The sequence below is a fragment of the Sporothrix schenckii genome (assembly GCF_000961545.1).
Source record: "Sporothrix schenckii 1099-18 chromosome Unknown Cont47, whole genome shotgun sequence".
NCBI classification, from domain to species: Eukaryota; Fungi; Ascomycota; class Sordariomycetes; order Ophiostomatales; family Ophiostomataceae; genus Sporothrix; species Sporothrix schenckii.
This window is the reverse complement of record NW_015971148.1, coordinates 5,203,829-5,220,949: the sequence shown is the minus strand read 5'-3', so window position 1 is coordinate 5,220,949 and position 17,121 is coordinate 5,203,829. Positions and strand designations below refer to the sequence as shown.

The window sequence follows — 17,121 nt, the reverse complement described above, 5'->3', positions numbered from 1 at the left end:
CAAAAAAGAAAACAATGATAGAAAAGGAGGCTCGTGTGTTTATGCAGCTGGGTCTTTTATAAGAGACAAGGGGAAGGAAAGACTAGACATAAGAAATTGACACTAGGAAAAGATGAAACTAGGGCAAGAGAGGCAATGAGGAAGAAAACGAGGGAAAAGAGAAAGGAGAAACGAGAAAGAGAAAAGAGAAAAATGTAAAGTGGTATCATGATGGAGGGAGATGTATTCGGCTTTCGGCATGACAAAGAGGGAGTGTAAGAGAAGCACAAAAAATAAGGAAATCGAAATGACCCAAACAGAAATGAGAAGAATAGAAAATAGCAGCACAAAAAGAGAAAAGGGTGGTCCGACCCAAGTCTCCTTTCATCACCACTATCCAACCGCGTATTCCAAAAAAAAATATTCACCTCTCCAGGGACAACCGTCCTTTCCTTTCAAAATCAGTTCGATCGCATGTCCCCTCTCATGCTGCACCGTCCAGTTTCGGCAGCGGCGGCAGTTCCTTGTCGAGGCTGTCCCGGCTCAGCTGCATCTTCAGTTTGCGGCCCGAACCCACCGTGCCAACTGTCCCCGACCGTGACCGTGTGCCCGACACGCCGTAGCCACTATCCGCGCTCTCGGGTTTCAGGTAGCCGGTTGCCGGCGGTGTGGGCGGGCTCGGATCTCGATGGCTGCCAACCGCACTTGCACTCCCGCCACTGAGCCTCACCGGCAGGTCTTTGTCTTTGGCAGGCGTGGCCGGCCGATCGTCGCTCGCGGCCGTGTGGCTGCTAAATCGGCTGCTGTGGCTGCGGCCGCCCGTCGACGAGTTCTCGTTGGCTTCGTCGACGATGGGCAGGACAGGCTGCTGCATGGACTCGCGGCGGTCGTTATGCGGGGGTGGTGGTGGCGGCGAGTTCGGCATGGACGGGACCGAGGACATGGGTGGCAACAAGGGGAGAGACGGGAGAGACGGCAGCGCCGGTGTCGACTGGCTGGAGCTGGAGGAGCCGGCCACGAGACCAGGCAAAAGCGTGCCGTTGCCAATGGGGACCGTAGTTTGTGTTGTTTCGGTCTCGTTGGCTGCTGAGGCCTTTTGGGCCTCAAACTCAGCTGCGCGGTGGGCCGTCGTCACGTTGCTGCTGTCGACGCCACTGTTGTTACCGTTGCTGTTACCATGGTTGCTACCACTGCCGGAGGCGCCTCCGCGGTGCCGTAGGTTGCCTGACCAACCACCGTGCAGATGGTGGCCGGCGGCGTCTACACCCTTATCGCGGCCGCTCGCCGTGGCCACGCCGTCAAATCCGGATCCGGGACCGTCGCCCGCATGACCGCTTGTGTCTGCATTTGGTGCAGCAGAAGACGAGGCCGCTGCTGCGTCGGCTCCCGCCGCTTTGCCACGGTCTTGCGCCTCGCGGGCCGCATCTTCTGGCGACATGGTGATGCCCGACATGAACTTGAGGAACCGGTCACCGTATTCTTGGGGTGGCAAAGCCGATATTTGCGTTGCGTCGTTCGATAGGCCTTTCCAGAAGTGCTCAATCTTCTTGACAATGCCGTACTGAGGGGAGATGTGTCAGTGAAATTGTTTAAGAGAAACAACAGGTGAAGGAAACAAAAGACGAAAGAAGAGAGAAGAAAGAGAAAAGAACCTACGTGAGTAAGACAGTCAATGACTCCGAGGTAGTAGACCTCTTCCGCAGCTGTGTTGTCCAGGTGTGTGGCCTGGAAGCCGCCGTCGTCCTTGTAAAAGATGGACTGCTTGTTGTCGTCGAGCTCGTCTGGCATTTTGTTGCTGCTCTCGCCAATTGGAATCGGCCGCTCGGATTTGAGCATCTGGCGAAGCTCGCGCGTCTTGCGCTGGTGCTCGAGCTTGCTAGGGGTGCGCATCAGCACGGACTGCGTACCGAGTCCGTCGGCGTTTTGCTTTTCGCCGCGCGGCTCGAACACTTGCAGGATCTTGCCGCGAAGGTTTTCGTCGTTGCCGCGCCGGAGGTCGTGTGTGCCGACAAGCAGCGAGTAGTCCATGATCTGGAGACGCTGGAGCAGCTTGACATCCTTGTGAAGCTGCTCCAAAAACAAGCGCTTCTTGATGATGCCCAGCTCGAGGTGCTGGTGCCGCCGCAGCCAATTCAGGTCTTTGAGCGTGGCGCGCGGGTTGTCCGACAGCAGCTCTTCGGGGTAGTCGCGGCCGATTGTCGAGCCCTTGAGATCAAACGTCTGGTGGATGTCGCGATGCGGCGGAAACAGGTTGTTCATGACGACAAAGTGGATCTTGCGTCCATATGGCATTTTGACGCGGTGCAACCCGAAAAACTGCGACAGGAGCGTGTTGGGGTTCTCGGTAACGTGCTTGTAGTAGTCCTTGAGGATCTTGCGCAAGAACTTGTGCTCCGAGTGGTGGATGGTCTTGATAATGTAGCGGTAGTCCCGCGAAAAATAAAAAAAGCTGCCGCTCTTGCCGGGCGAGCCGAGCTCCGACAGAATGTACTTGCCGGCAAGAGACATGAGATAATCGGCAGGGTCGAGGTGGAAGAGCTGGCGGAGGTGGCGGAACACCCACGGTGCGTAGTCCTTGAACTTGAAGTCGTACTTGGCCGAGGGGACCAGCTCATTGCCGGCGATGTCAAAGGTGGACTTTTGCTTCGCTTGGAAGTCTTCGTCCGTCAGAGGCCGGTCGAGCTTGGCGTTGGTGCGTGAAACGGACACGCGGATGCCCGTCAGCATGTTGTAGGCGGCCACCCAGTTCTGGTGCGTCTCGTCCACCTTGGTGCCGACAAGGACCTGGTCGTCGTCCTGCTCCATGCGCCGCTTCTTGCTGGCGCGTTTCTGGCGGTAGGCCTCGGCCCACCTAAGGGCGTCCTCGTCGGGCACCACCTCGTCGCGCGGCAGGTCCGAGTGCAGAGACCGGGTGTTCCTACGGACCAGGCTCAACGACGCCCTCCGGCCGCCAATGCTGCTGATGCTGCCGTTGCCTACGCCGCCCGCCGCTGTGGGCGAAAAGCGGCCTGAGGCATAGACACCAGACGAGTCAATGCCCTCGCGCGAGTTCCTGGCTGGCGTGGCTTTGGGGACTTCGAGCGTGTGCCGGTGCTTCAGGCCAGCGGTCGGAGAGAGGTGCGTGCCAGCAACAGAGCTCGACGAGCCAGCCGCTGGGTTATAGGCAGGTGGCGAAGAGAACCTGTGCGGCAGAATAGACGGCTGTCCTGCCTGCAGAAGCTGTGGGTTTGGGCTCTGGGCAGAAAACTGGCTGGCTGAGGTCGATTCGGGCGTGGCTGCGGTCGTGGCGGTTGTGGGCGGTACTGATGCCGAAGCAGATGCAGGCCCTGCTGCAGCGGCCGTCGACAGACCACCATTGGACGAGGATGAGGCATGCACGTCACTGCTCCGGCTGCCTGCCTGGCGGCCACTGTAGACGTCGGCAATGGACGGCTGGACGGAGCTAGCACCAGTCGACGCAACAGAGTGCCGGGGCAACGTGTCGTCTGGACTCGTGTCTGTCAATTCGCTCTCCTCGGTGCTTGTTCCGTTTGTCCAAGCACTCTGCGGTTGGTTCTGATTCTGGTGCTGAGCAGGAGGCAGCGACTGGCTCTGGGGGTGGGGATTGCCGATGCGTGTGCGGTCGGCCATCGGGTTGGGGACGGAGATAGGACCCCCGTTAGAAAGCGGCTTTGTTTTCCGTGAGAGCGTCTCTGGCTTTGGGGGCGGTGGCGGTGCTTGTGAGGGGGCTTCAGGCCGGTTCATATTCTGTGTCGGGAGAGCAGAGGGAAGAGGAGACGGTGAAGAGGGGGCGAGTTGCTGCGAGGAGAGTGGTGGTGTTGTCTGCTGGGGAGGAGGCGGCGGCGCTCGTTCGGGTATTGTGGGTGCGTTCGAGCTTGTGAGAGAGGCCGTGCGGCCGTCGACATTGTCCATTTCGCCATCGTCGTTGCCACCGTTCAGTTTGTCGTCCTTCTCATAGTAGCCATCGAGACGCAGGTCTTCGTCGGGCGGTGCTGTGGTCGTCTGGGAGCTGGCGGCACCGACGCTGCTGCTCCCGCCGCCGCGACGCGTACTACCGCCATGGCCGTTCATGTCGGCCGACGAGGCGGCCGAGTCGGTATCGTCGTCGTCGTCGTCGGTGTCAGAGAACGTGGAAGATCGTTTACGACGGGAGAACAAAGGGCGGGCATCGGTTAGCTGCGGCCGGGAAGCCAGCCGAGACGGCGGAGAGGGAGGCGGCGAGGTCGGTGGCGGAGGAGAGTAGCGGATAGGGCGCCGGCCATTGACAGCCGGAGCGTTGCCGTCAACAGACACGAGTGCGTGGTTGGTGATGCGCGAGTCGACGGCCTTGCCAAAGACCGTGGCCGGGCCGTCTCGTGCCGCGTTCGACGCGGTCGTCGGCGTCGCCGAAGCGAGCGATTGGGTCAGGACTGGGCGGTTCTCTTCGTCGCGGGAAAAGGAGGGCATCGCAGCAAACAGGAAGGCCGGATGACGGGACGCTATCCTCTGCCGATTCAAAGGCCCTGTCTACGTCGGAAATATGATGTGGTCGGCGGCTCTCTGTAAATCGTAGAGACGACTCGTTATGGCGCTGACGGCCGAGGAGGGTCTGGGGATCAAGGTCGGGCCCCCTAGAAAAACACTCGCAACGAGGGTGGTCGAGACGAACAAGGAAGAAGCTAAGGACGGCAGCGGTTCGTCGTCATGGTGTCGCGGCGAGAGGCTCAAAGCGCAAGGCAAGTTATCTGGGCACGTTGTCGATTGATCGTCAAGGCGGACACGCACTGCGTGCCGAGGAAAGCCACCCAGACGAGATTGGCCGAAGTCGATGGCAAGCAGGCACGTCGTCAGCTCGATGCGAAGCGTGGCTTCTGTCGATGGCCGGCAATTCAACGGCGGATGGATACTCTGGCGATGTGTAAACGACAATGGTAAAGCGTTGGATGCGGAGATTTACAGGCGGCGATGGACAATGGTCGGCCGCGATGGAGATGCAGGTGAAGATACAAAAGACGCTGAGGAGCGAGAGGAAAGGAGAGAGCGAGTTCGCGTGTCGTCGGCGTTGTCGGCGTCGTCGTACACAGAGTGTGCGGGTTGGCAATATTCAGGCTCGCAACTATCACAGGTTTGCGTTTTAGGGGGGAGGTGAGGCAACAGACGGCAGCAAAGCGGGAAATGAGAGAGCATGGAAGGGCAGGGAAGCCAAGGGCGAGTCGGAAAAGTTGGCAAACGCAATGCTGGCCCGCCAGCCAAAAAGGACCCAGGGCAGAGCCACACTAAGTTACTGTGGTCGGCGGCGGCTGGGCTGGGCTGGGCTTGGCTGCGGCCACCACTGTGGGTTCCTTCCCTGGCTTGGAAAGGCAGGCGCAGACCGCCAATCACAGTGCGCAGTGGTGCGGAGGAAAGTGTGAGACACTTCAGGGCGCTGGTGCTTCCCGCAAACTTGCTGATGCCATCGCACCATACGATGCAATTACGCCCTGCGATACTTTGCGGTCGCGGGACAGGAGGAAATGAAGCTCCCGAAACGAGGACGATGTATGACAGCACGTTGCCAAATTCTGTTCCATACTACGAAATACATCGTAAGCTACAGGCTCCAGAGCTTGCTGTGCACTGTGTTCCTTCCCTGCTCGGCGTGTCCTTATCGCAGTTTCTTGCCGTGCACGACAACCAACAGTCTCCTTCCCGTCGCGTTGATCGCTGTTGCCGTTTTCAACAGCATCCCATACCAACTCCGTCACTCCTTCCTCCTTGCTTTTATCTCGTGTTTATCGTTTGTCTCGACTCGCACCTTCCGCTTTCTGTCCCATTCTTGTTATACCTCCTCTTCCCTCAATCCCTTGCATCGCATTTTTGTGTTCCTTTTCTTCTGTTTTTCGTCTCTCACCCTTCATTGCCACCGTCACCTCGCCCACTCCACCAGCTCCATGGATCCCAGCTCAATCGGGCTAGGGGCGCCCTGGAGCTATCTTCACTGTCTTTTTGGTCCCCTGTCATCACTCTCCACTTACTCTTCAGCCAGTGGTTCCAGTGGCTCTCCCAGGAGCCCAGCTCGGTCGGCAGAGCGACACACGGCTTTCACTGTCACGACTGTCTGCCAGGTACAACCTACGTACATTTGAGATACAACAGGGGGCTGGGCTGGCGTGGTCCAACAAGTCCCCGACGCCCCGTCCTTTGCACAGTTGCCGAATGTGGGATCCTAGCCGCGACGCGTTTGTTCGCTTGGCCATGTTTCTCGCGTGTTCCTGGGGCGTGTTGGCAATCCGAGTCAATACGAGCTGGCAAAGAAACGAGCATGCAAGTATGTCGGGCTTAGTAGTCAGTATTGTTTGTCCCATCGTGTTGCGTTGTTTTCTCATTCGATATTCCTTGTTTGCGTGTCTTTGTACGATGTAAGATACATCGTCTCTGTCTCATGCTGTGCTGGCCACATTGCGCTGCCACGTCTCTTCATTTCAATCATGATCCTTTAGCAGGTGCTCCCCCATGTCCTCTCAAACGTCCAAAAGCCCCCTTCGCCCATCATTCTTCATCTCTCGGCGTCGTATCGACCACCGAACGTCCCGCCTGTCACCTCAATCGCCCTCTTCAGTAAAGCGCCCTCCCCGATGCTCCCCACAGCTCATTTCGCTGTCAAGGCACCCCGTTTCCCGGTCAGCCCCTGCCGAGCGCTCCCCCAGCCAATCCGGCCCAGCCGTGACAACTGCCAAGCAATCAAATGGGTGGCTCCAGTGTGAAAACCCTAGACCCCAAACGAGAGTCGGACGAGAATACGCGTGTGTGCAGTGGTTTTGGCCGATTTCGCGCTCGTTGTCGTATTCTATGAGAACGTTTCTATTCTTGTTCTCGCTGCCCTGCATACTCCGTACATGTACACAGTACTCCTGTCTTGCGCACGTCCTGCAACGTTTTTATTTTATTATTTCTGCATCGGCGTCTAATTCGCTCCTCTTGCTCTCCCTGCGTCTCAGGCAACCGTCCGTGATCAGTTGTCGCTTTCGGCATGTTTGCTGGGGACTGGAATTCATAACATCCAATTTCTCTGTGTTGTCTCCCGCAGGGCACAGGCCAATCATGAAATCCCCGGGCACGGCCACCACCACAGCAAGTTTCTCACGCAAGCACAGCCAGAAATAACACATGAACCAGAAAAACAATAAATGCAATGCGACGCTTGCTGATGATCGCTAATGATCTGCCAGCCCGTATCGTCGGGAAGATGCAAATAGCATGGGTGGGCTGTAAAGGCCAAATGCCAGCAGGGGTGGACAAGGAGACAGGTGCTGGTTCTGTGGACGAAGAACGAAAATCAAAAAGCACCTGCATGAGGCAAGAATGTACGCAACCGCAGCGCGGCTCACACGCAGCTTAAAGCCACCAGTCAGACAGCCTCACGAAAAGGCGTGCACGGCATCGCCAATGGTACCTTTAGTTGAGCGTCGGACACGATCGGCAGGTAAAGTTCGTGTGCCTCATGTACAGGGACACCTGCCGCCTCTCGTAATGTCTAAAGTGAGACTTACTTTATGCTCGAGCGTACGTGCCACATGAGAAACACGACACAGAAACCGCGCCTAGCGTTTGTTTCACCTCTCGAGAACACGTTAAAAAAATGAGAAAGTAGAGGCCGACAAAAAGCACATACTAGCAATGGAAAACTCCGTTCAGGATCGTGGTCGATATATAGAAATAAAACGTTTCGATATAGCATTCATATCCTACACCATGGTACTATCTGGTATTATCATCTGGTATTACACGGCAAAAAGAACCCATCCGGGTACAAATGCCCTTCATAGTCTTTCAATTACCCGCCCGCTACTACGGCCAGCCCGTCGTAGATCATCCGCTTCACCGCGTAGAACGTCCCGCCCACTTTGGTCGCCGGGCCGCCGTCAGACGGCAGGCCAATGCTCTCGACCTCGACGCGGCCCGTCGTCGTCTTCTTCACAGCCACGGACCCGTCAATCACGAGCGTGCCCTCGCCACGGAACTCGGCCGTATGGCCGGACGCCTGCATCGTACGCCGCAGGTCTGCCAACCGCAGCTCGCCCACATGCAAGGGCTGTGTGCCGGCGCGTGCTGCCGCCAGAGCAACATTGCTCGGCAGCACGTCCAGCGTCGGCAGCTGCGCGTTGGGAGCGGCTCCCGGCGCGGCGGACGAAGGTGCAGATGAGGGTGCGGCCACCGCGAGAGCACTTCCGCTGGCATCGGTCTTTTGCCGCTTGTTGGCGCCTGCGCTGCTCGCGTCGTCGGCGTCCTGGTTGTGGTCCGCATCGGCCGTGCTCTCCTCGCTTGCGGCCGGTGCATTGGCAGCAGCAGGCGGCAGCGCCGCCAGCCCAGGTCGCAGCTGGCCCGTCATTGTCACGATGCCCAGGCCCCGTAGATTCTGCCACTTGAGCTTCTTGACCAGTGCGTCGGCCAGCTTGACGACCCATGCGTGCGTGTCCACGCTGGCATCGACGGCCGGACCGCCGACGCGCGGCAGCAGCACGTCAACGTCCGTCTCGGCGACGCCGCGGTTCGTGCTGACAACGCTGCGGTAGTGCGCGGCGACCGCAGCCGTCTCGGCCTCGCTGCCGCCCACCAGGATCAGCTTGCGCGGCTCGACGAGCGGCAGCAGAATCTCGAGGTTGCGTGCCGTGTGCAGGCCCGAGTAGTCGACGTAGCCGATGCGCAACCACGCAGGAACCGTTTCCGTGGTGGAGATGAGCTTGGCCGGGCCCAGCACGTTGGCCGTCGTGGCCGCTTCGGCCGCGTCGTCGGCGTCGTCGCCGTCCACATCGCTGTCGTAGAGGCCGCCGTCGTGATCGGCGGCGCCACCCTCGTCGTCACTGCCGTTGCCACCACGGCCGCGGCGTTTCCCATCGGTCGAATCGCCCCGGTGGTGTCCGTTGCGGTTGCTGTTGTCCAGATTCGGCCGCTTGGTGTCGCCCTGGCCACGTCCTGTAGAGACACCGACGTCGTCCCACTTTCGTTTCCGGCCGAGCATCTCGGGGAGCAGTGTCGCTCCGTCGCTGTTTCTGCCGCCGGTGGCCTCATGGGCCGCCTCTTCTTCGCGCTCCTCCTCGCGCAGGTACTCGTCCGGCCGAATCAGCTCGCCAAAGTCGTCGTTGCGTTTGCGGCGCACCGGCACTGGGAAGATGCGCTCGCGGCCCTTCTTGCCGCGCACATCAAAGTCGTAGTGGCCCTTGCGTTTAATGAGAATGGTCACGCCCAGGTCCTCGTCACGCAACACCACCTTTTTGCGGCTGGCCTGGCCAATCGTCGTCGACACGTTGAGCACCTTGCCCTGGCGGTCGCCGTCCGACTCGTCGTCCGAGTCCGACGACGATTCCGACGAGACGTCGTCGGCGCCGTCCTCGAGCAAGGCCGCCATGCCACCCCCCAAATGGCCCGCGCCGCCTTCACCAAGTAGACTGACGCCGAGGCCACCGCTGCCGGCTGTTGAGAGCTGCGTGGCCTGCAGCTGGCGCTGCGTGGCGAGCCACTGCTGGTAGAGCGCCAGCTCGGCACCTTCGAGAGCCACCTTGCGGGTGTCGCGAAACTCGAGCGGGCGGCCCGCGCCGTGGACGAGTCGGTCGCCAGCGTCCTCGGCGTTGGGGTTGCTGCCATCGCGCCACCACTCCCAGAGCGTGCGCGCCACGGAGGGCGGCCGGTCGTCGGCCAGGCGGCCTGGCACGTCTGTCAGGACAACCAGGTTTTGTGGGTCGTCGGCGATTCTCCGTAAAATCTCCTTGGAAAAGCCCCATTCAAGCGAGGCGTCGCTGGCGAGAATGACCTTGCCGCCGCCGGATGCGGGAGGTTGGCTGAGAACGCGGTCCACTTGCGATCGTCGCTCGAGAAGCCGCATGTGTCGAAAATCAAACGGACCGGCCTCTTTGGTCTTGCCATCGTCTCCAGCACCACCGCTGCCGCGGCCATTCGCCTGCTTGGCGCCGTCGGCCACGGCTTCAAACTCCTGCACGATGCTGTCGTTCATCCATTCAAGGAGCGTCCGCGCGTGCCGCACCAGGCTGCCGGACGTGCGTCCGGCCAGGTACAGTTTGGACCGCGACAGGTTCTCGTCGCCGGACCCGCCGCCCCCCGCCGCCGCGTGGCGCCAGGCATGCTCCAAGAAGTAGGCGAGCTCCAGAATCCGCGCCGTCGAGTCCACAGGGATCAGCACGGTGCCGCCGCGCACGACACAGGTGCGAATGGTCTCGAGCAGGTGCTCGTCCCGCAGCCCCGGGCGGTCCACCTGCGGCGCGCGGCTGCTGGACACGAGCGCTGTCGGCTTACGCAGCTGCTCCATGACCTCCGACCCGCCGCCATGGGCACCGCCAATCCACGCCGCGCCCGCAAACACGTTCTCCTTGTACTGGCCCCAGTCCACGCCGTAGACAATCGACTCGAGGCCGAGCTGGATGTGCCACAGGGTGCCGCCCAGCGTGCGGCCGGCATTGTACGCGGTAATGGTCAGGCCGTTGAGCGGCGGCAGGTTGGGCGGGGCCTGCGGCTGGTGTGGCTGCGAGTACTTGAGCTCGCGGATGAGGGAAAAGTAGCGCGTGATCTCGTCGGGCGTCGGCGCCGGCAGCAAAAACCGGCTGTGCTCGGCGGCGGTGGACTGCTCGTAGGAGTAGGCGACTTCGGCCAGAGACGTGCGGGGGATGATGGCCGCGGCGAGCGGCGTCGATGCGTACAGGTCTTGCAGCAGGGTGCGGCCGAGGTCGATGACGGGTCTCGTGGCAAAAATAGGGATGCGCGCAAACAGGGGGAAGTTCTTGCAGCAGTAGGCGAAGGCGGCGATGTGCGACACGGTGGCATGGGTCAGCAGCACCAGCGAAATGGTCGGCACCTGCTTCTCCAGCTCGCGCAGCTTCTCGGCGTCAAACGACTCGTCCCAGCCGACGTCGACGAGCACCTTGACGCCGCCATCGAGCTCCAGCAGCGACTGCGAGGCTGTCGACTCGGACCGCGCCCCCTGCAGGGGGCAGAACGTGAACATGGCGGGGTGCGGGTTACCGCCAGCTCATTCTGTGGTGCACTACGACGGATAAAGCCGGTTGATGTGGTGTCGATGTATGCGTGCGTTGTGGCTTGGGATACGTTGAATGGTGGTTCGCTGAGGACGATGGACGTGAAGCTTCATGGGCAGATCGCGTCGCCGCTCTGCGTTAGCGCATTTTCTGCCGCAGCCTCACCAGCGCAGGCAAATGGCAGCTGTGACGTCCCAGCGCGCCTTCCCGCCCCAAACGCCCGGAGCGGATTAACTCCTCGGGACGACATGTGTCCAGAACAGCGCAGCTCTGGCCAGGCCCCAGGCGCGCCTTCCTTCATTCTCGTCCCTGAATTGGATCGCTGGACGACCCCACTTGCCCCTGCTGGAAGGAGCCATTTTGTTCTTTTTTTGCTTCGCAAGGCAGGCGCGCCCACGCTGAAGTCAGGGGCTTGTCTTGCGCCGTTCAGTCGCTCTTTCCCCCACTGGCAGTCCGCTAACCCGTTGACCCAATCCACCTAACAGACTCAAAAACACCACTATCACGTCCTACGGCCTAAAGGGGCTTCTGCGAGCAACGTGTCCACCGCGCCGCTCCACCACCACATTTTAGCCACCACCACCACCGCGCTTGGCCAGGCTGTTCGAAGAGAAGAGGAGCTGCTTCGTACTTTACCCTCGGCAACGACTGTCTCGCGATATCCAATTCCTTCAGTAGCATGGACAGACCGGCTCCAACAAGTCTGTCGACCGTCTGTTGAGCTTTTTGTTTTCTCTTCTGTCTTTTGTCTTTCCACCCTCTTTTTGTGAGCTTTCATAGCTCCCGATCGCCCGCTCTCCCGATCTCTCCTGTGTCCCTCTCTGTCGTTTTTGTGTCCTGACCTCTCGACGTCGTCGGCCTCACACGACAGTGCCTCCGTCTCTGCCGCTGCCATGGCCGACTACGCCATGTTTCACGCTCTCGGCCAGGGCGAGCAGCTCGACCCCAACGACCCCCGCCGAACGACACAGCCCGCAGCCCCGACTTTTGTCCCGCCAATTGCTCCCCAGCCGTATCAGCAGCAGCAGCAGCAGCAGCAGCCGTACCAGCAGGCATATGGGCAGCCTCAGCAAGGTCAGCCGAGCTATGGGGTGCCACCAGCCGGTCTGGGACAACCTGCCTATGGCGGTCAAGCTCCGTATATGGGCACACCGTCGCCGGCCGGGCAGGGCTTTGGTGCGCCGCCACCTGTCGCTGGGCAAGCAGCAGCCGGGCCAGGTGCCGAGGACGGTGGCCTTGCAGCGCAAATGGGTGGCATGACACTGGGTCCCGACGGCCACCAAACCACGCGGAAGAAGAAGAAGGACCGGCACGCGTATCACCATGTCGAGGCACCCGTGGGCTCGTCTATGGGCTTTTCGGCCGCTGCCATGTCCGGAGGACCTGTGCCAGGCGCACCAGGCGCACCAGGCGCACCAGGCGTTCCCGGTGCACCTGGCTTTGATAACGGGCCCATCACACCCCAGATGAACCAGTTTCCGGCCGCTGCCAACGCCCCCTTTACGCCCGCCAACCCCACCGACCCGGCCAGCTTTGGGGCCCGTGGTGCTGTGGCCGAGGCAGGATCGGTGCCTGCCATGGTGCCCGCATCCGGCCACCAGAAGGTGTCCGCCGACGATATCCCCAGCGTTCCTCTGTCGCGCGACTCGTTGCAGCAGCACTTCTTGACCAACGTCTACCCGACCTTTGAGCGCCACGTGCCGCCGCCTGCCGCCATCTCCTTTGTCGCCTACGACCAGGGCAACTCCTCGCCCAAGTACACCCGTCTCACCATGAACAACATCCCCTCCACCGCCGAGGCGCTCCACAGCACCGGACTGCCGCTCGGTCTGCTGGTGCAGCCCCTGGCGCCCCTGCAGGCGGGCGAGCAGCCCGTGCCCGTGCTCGACTTTGGCGAGTCTGGCCCGCCACGGTGTCGGCGCTGCCGCGCGTACATCAACCCGTTCATGGTCTTTCGGTCCGGCGGCAACAAGTTTGTCTGCAACTTGTGCACGTACCCCAACGACACGCCGCCCGAGTACTTTTGCGCCACCTCCCCCCAGGGCGTGCGCGGCGACCGCGACCAGCGGCCCGAGCTATCGCGCGGCACCGTCGAGTTTGTGGTGCCCAAGGAGTACTGGACCAAGGAGCCTGTCGGTCTGCGCTGGCTGTTCCTGATCGACGTCACGCAGGAGTCGTACAACCGCGGCTTCCTCGAGGCCTTTTGCGAGGGCATTCTGGGCGCGCTGTATGGCGGCGAGGACGAGGTGGACGACAACGGCGAGCCCAAGCGCCGCATCCCGCAAAATGCGCGGGTCGGTTTCGTCACGTACGACAAGGAGGTGCACTTTTACAACGTGGCAGTAAGTCCCAACCATGCCGAAAAAAGTACCAGATCCATCCGCGTTTCACGCATTAACACCATTGTAGTCCAGTCTTGAACAGGCACAGATGATGATCATGCCCGACATCGAGGACCCCTTTGTGCCCCTGAGCGACGGCCTGTTTGTCGACCCCTACGAGTCCAAGGCCGTCATCACCTCGCTCCTGACGCGCCTGCCGCAAATGTTCTCGACCATCAAGAACCCCGAGCCGGCGCTCCTTTCAACGCTCAATGCAGCCATCTCGGCACTCGAGGCCACAGGCGGCAAGGTGGTCTGCGCCGTGTCCTCGCTGTCGACCTGGGGCCCTGGTCGCCTCTTCATGCGTGACGACGGCAAGCACACCGGTGGCGAGATGGACAAGAAGCTGTACACCACCGAGCACCCGGGCTGGCGCAAGGCCGCGGAGCGCATGACGTCGGCCGGCATCGGCATCGACTTCTTCCTGGCGGCGCCCGCCGGTGGCTACCTCGACGTGGCCACGATCGGCCACGTGTCATCAACGACGGGCGGCGAGGCGTTCTACTACCCCAACTTTATCGCGGGCCGTGACAACGCCAAGCTGTCGATGGAGGTCAAGAACGCCGTGACACGCGAGACGGGCTTTCAGGCGCTCATCAAGGTGCGCTGCTCCAACGGCCTGCAGGTGTCCAACTACCACGGCAACTTTGTGCAGCACACGCTGGGCGCGGACCTGGAGGTGGGCTCCATTGACGCGGACAAGGCCATTGGCGTGACGTTTAGCTACGATGGCAAGCTGGATACGAAGCTGGACGCGCACTTCCAGTCGGCGCTTCTGTACACGACGGCCGACGGCCAGCGGCGCGTGCGCTGCAGCAACATCATTGCGAGCGTCAGCGAGAGCACGCGCGAGAGCCTCAAGTTTGTCGACCAGGACGCCGTGTACGGCATCCTGGCCAAGGAGGCAGCCACCAAGCTCGCGACCACGTCGGCCAACCTCAAAGACACGCGGAACTGGCTGACCGAAAAGACGATTGACATTCTGGCCGGCTATCGCAAGCACCACGCCTCGGCCTCGGCACCGCCGAGCCAGCTGATCATGCCGGAGCGCCTCAAGGAGTTCTGCATGTACATGCTCAGCCTGCTCAAGTGCCGCGCGTTCAAGGGCGGCAGCGAGACGGGCGACCGCCGCGTTCACGAGCTGCGCATGCTCCGGTCCATGGGCGCGCTCGAGCTCAGCCTCTACCTCTACCCGCGCATCCTACCGCTGCACAACCTGCAGCCCGAGGAGGGCTTCCCCGACCCGGAGACGGGCCACCTGCGCATGCCGCCGGCGATGCGCGCCACGTTTGCCAAGGTCGAGCCGGGCGGCGTCTACCTGGTCGACAATGGACAGCAGTGCCTGATTTGGCTCGAGAAGCAGACCTCGCCCAACCTGATCCAGGACCTGTTTGGCGAGGACAAGGACAAGCTGCAGTCGCTCGACCCGTACATGTCGTCGCTGCCCGTGCTGGAGACGCACCTCAACGCGCAGGTGCGCAACATGATTGAGTTTTTAAAGACGCTGCGCGGGTCCAAGGGCCTGACGATCCAGCTGGCGCGGCAGGGCCTGGACGGCGCCGAGTTTGAGTTTGCGCGGATGCTGGTGGAGGACCGCAACAATGAGGCCCAGAGCTATGTGGACTGGCTCGTGCACATCCACAAGGGCGTGCAGATGGAGGTATGTACAACGTCGTAATGTTCTCGGTTCTCGGTTCTCAGTTCTTAGTTCTCTTCGTCGTCGTCTTTTCTGTCCGTCTTTTTTTCTCTGCATTACTAACAATGTCCCAGCTTGGTGGCCAGAAACGAAAGGACGAGTCCAGTGAAGCCTCGAGTGTGCTAGGCTCCTCGTTTGGCGGTCTTCGGCCGGCATACTTTTGAGGGAACACTCGACAAAACGGGGTGAGGGTGGGGGTGTAGACAGGGATGTCCAAAAACAAAAAAACTGCAGTTTTCATTCACATTGGGTAGGAGAAGCATTGTTTTCTTTCATCGTTCCGGGACGCAAAAGGAGGCGATACAAAAGAGGTGGTGCAGTGGAAGAGGAGTTAGACACAGGCCGTTTTGTGTTTGTGTCGCGGGTATCATGTCTGTTTTTTTTTTTGTCCTCATTTTCTATTGTCCATTTGATTTCCAGATGTCATTTTATCTGCCCCTGATTTGCTTTTTTCGACTCGGCAACATACTTTACGATAAAACAATAAGATACATATTCAAATGACGGACGAGATTTTCCAGAACAAACGTCAGGGAAGTCAAAAATCAACAATTAGCAGATAAGGTAGAGCGGAAAAGCGGCAAGATGGTTACACAACACGCACCTATTGTAAGTCGTATGATACTGTCCAATGTCGAACAGGGTCCACCTCCTCCACAATCTTAGATGTTTACTTAGAAATCTCTTAAGCTCTAAACGTACACTGGGACTTGACATGCAGCTGAGATCTCAGGCCTGAGGGAATGGCAGGGAGGACAGACAAACAAAACGAAGACAAGGAAGGGATAATAGGCCCAGGCAAGGCATTTTGGGCCCCCAAACAAGACAGAAATAGCTCCATGATGCGCGCTTTGGCACCATGATGACATAAACAGGATAGACAAGCGGGAAGCCGACCAGTCGGATGCTCCGTTCATGTGCGGTATGCCCGGGTCTCCCAGCCTTTCGACCTCCGAAATAAGATAGAACATAAAAAAGGAAAGAAAGCTGCACAATATTGTTTTTATTTTCTCCCCTTGACTCGTCTTTTTTATGGAATTGGCTCCCGACACCCACCACCACCTAATCAAATCAAGGCGATGGTAAAGTAATAAAGTCGGGTTTGCAGAATTCAACAGAAGGGGTGGACATATAAAAATTCAGAGACAAAAACAAATGGAATGATCCGGACCCCACGGTGTCCCCCACGCCCACGTATGCCTCTATGCGAACTATTTCACATGCAACGCAAGAGACAGTTGGTTTGCCGACCGAGGAGCTAACCTCCATTGACTGACAGCAAAAGGGACCAACGGATGGACTAAATCAAGGGCCAGGCATATATGAGTCCATATCTTGCACGAGCCCCATCAGTTCATGGAAGGTCCAGAGGGTAATGGAACACGCTCGATGCAGAGCCCTTGCTGCCGTCATTGGCTCCCGGGGAATGCAAGTGGACGTTACCCGGTAATGCTGATCCCGTTGCTGATCCTGCATGTTGACTGTTGGTCAACTTTCGGCAAGACCGAAATTGGGAAAGGAGAAAGAAGGATTAAAGAAAGATCAAAAAAATGAAAATAAAAAGTTAAAATAAACAAGCGCTGCATCCAGCCTACCTCAGCCGCAGCATCCTGGTTCCCTTTGGGTGTGTCTCGCACCCAAAGACTTTGCTCGCGGCGTTTTTCTCATCGCCGACCACCGTGGCCGTGTGTCATTATGAGCTGACGCTTGGCCTGCCCTTTTTTGTCTGTTGGGTGGTGAGAGGCCGTACGTTCATGCTTGTTTCTTTTTGCCTCTTTTTTTATTTTCTTTTGATAGGGATGGACGAACCATCCCTCGCAAACCAGTTCGATATCGTACCAGCCCATTTTAAGACCACGAGCGTACGCACCCCTGACGGGTCGATGCTGCACTGTTGGTTCGGTAAAGGAATCCTAGCAAATAACAGATGCTAGTACGACGCATGTGCCAGGTCTGCAGATACAACGATACAACAACTTGTCTAACGTTCAACGGCGAGCGCCAAAACGGCTCCCACTGTAGGGGGACATGGGAAACACACACTACAGTGTCAGAGCGACCG

At 59.4% G+C, this 17,121-nt stretch overlaps 3 protein-coding genes across 3 annotated transcripts; 1 reads left to right on the top strand and 2 right to left on the bottom strand.

Moving 5' to 3' along the window:
- Positions 1–463: 463 nt before the first annotated feature.
- On the bottom strand, positions 464–4,425 carry SPSK_03886 (1-phosphatidylinositol-4-phosphate 5-kinase; the record flags this gene model as incomplete). Its single annotated transcript, XM_016730701.1, has 2 exons — positions 464–1,540; positions 1,636–4,425. The coding sequence occupies 2 exons, from the start codon at positions 4,423–4,425 to the stop codon at positions 464–466; spliced, it is 3,867 nt and encodes a 1,288-aa protein (XP_016586173.1).
- Positions 4,426–7,771: 3,346 nt separating this feature from the next.
- Positions 7,772–10,951, bottom strand: SPSK_03935 (cleavage and polyadenylation specificity factor subunit 2; the record flags this gene model as incomplete). The annotated part of the gene is made up of 1 exon (XM_016730750.1): positions 7,772–10,951. The coding sequence occupies one exon, from the start codon at positions 10,949–10,951 to the stop codon at positions 7,772–7,774; it is 3,180 nt and encodes a 1,059-aa protein (XP_016586172.1).
- A 924-nt stretch (positions 10,952–11,875) lies between these two features.
- Positions 11,876–15,223, top strand: SPSK_03921 (protein transport protein SEC24; the record flags this gene model as incomplete). Its single annotated transcript, XM_016730736.1, has 3 exons — positions 11,876–13,324; positions 13,392–15,023; positions 15,134–15,223. The coding sequence occupies 3 exons, from the start codon at positions 11,876–11,878 to the stop codon at positions 15,221–15,223; spliced, it is 3,171 nt and encodes a 1,056-aa protein (XP_016586171.1).
- Between the last annotated feature and the right edge of the window lie 1,898 nt (positions 15,224–17,121).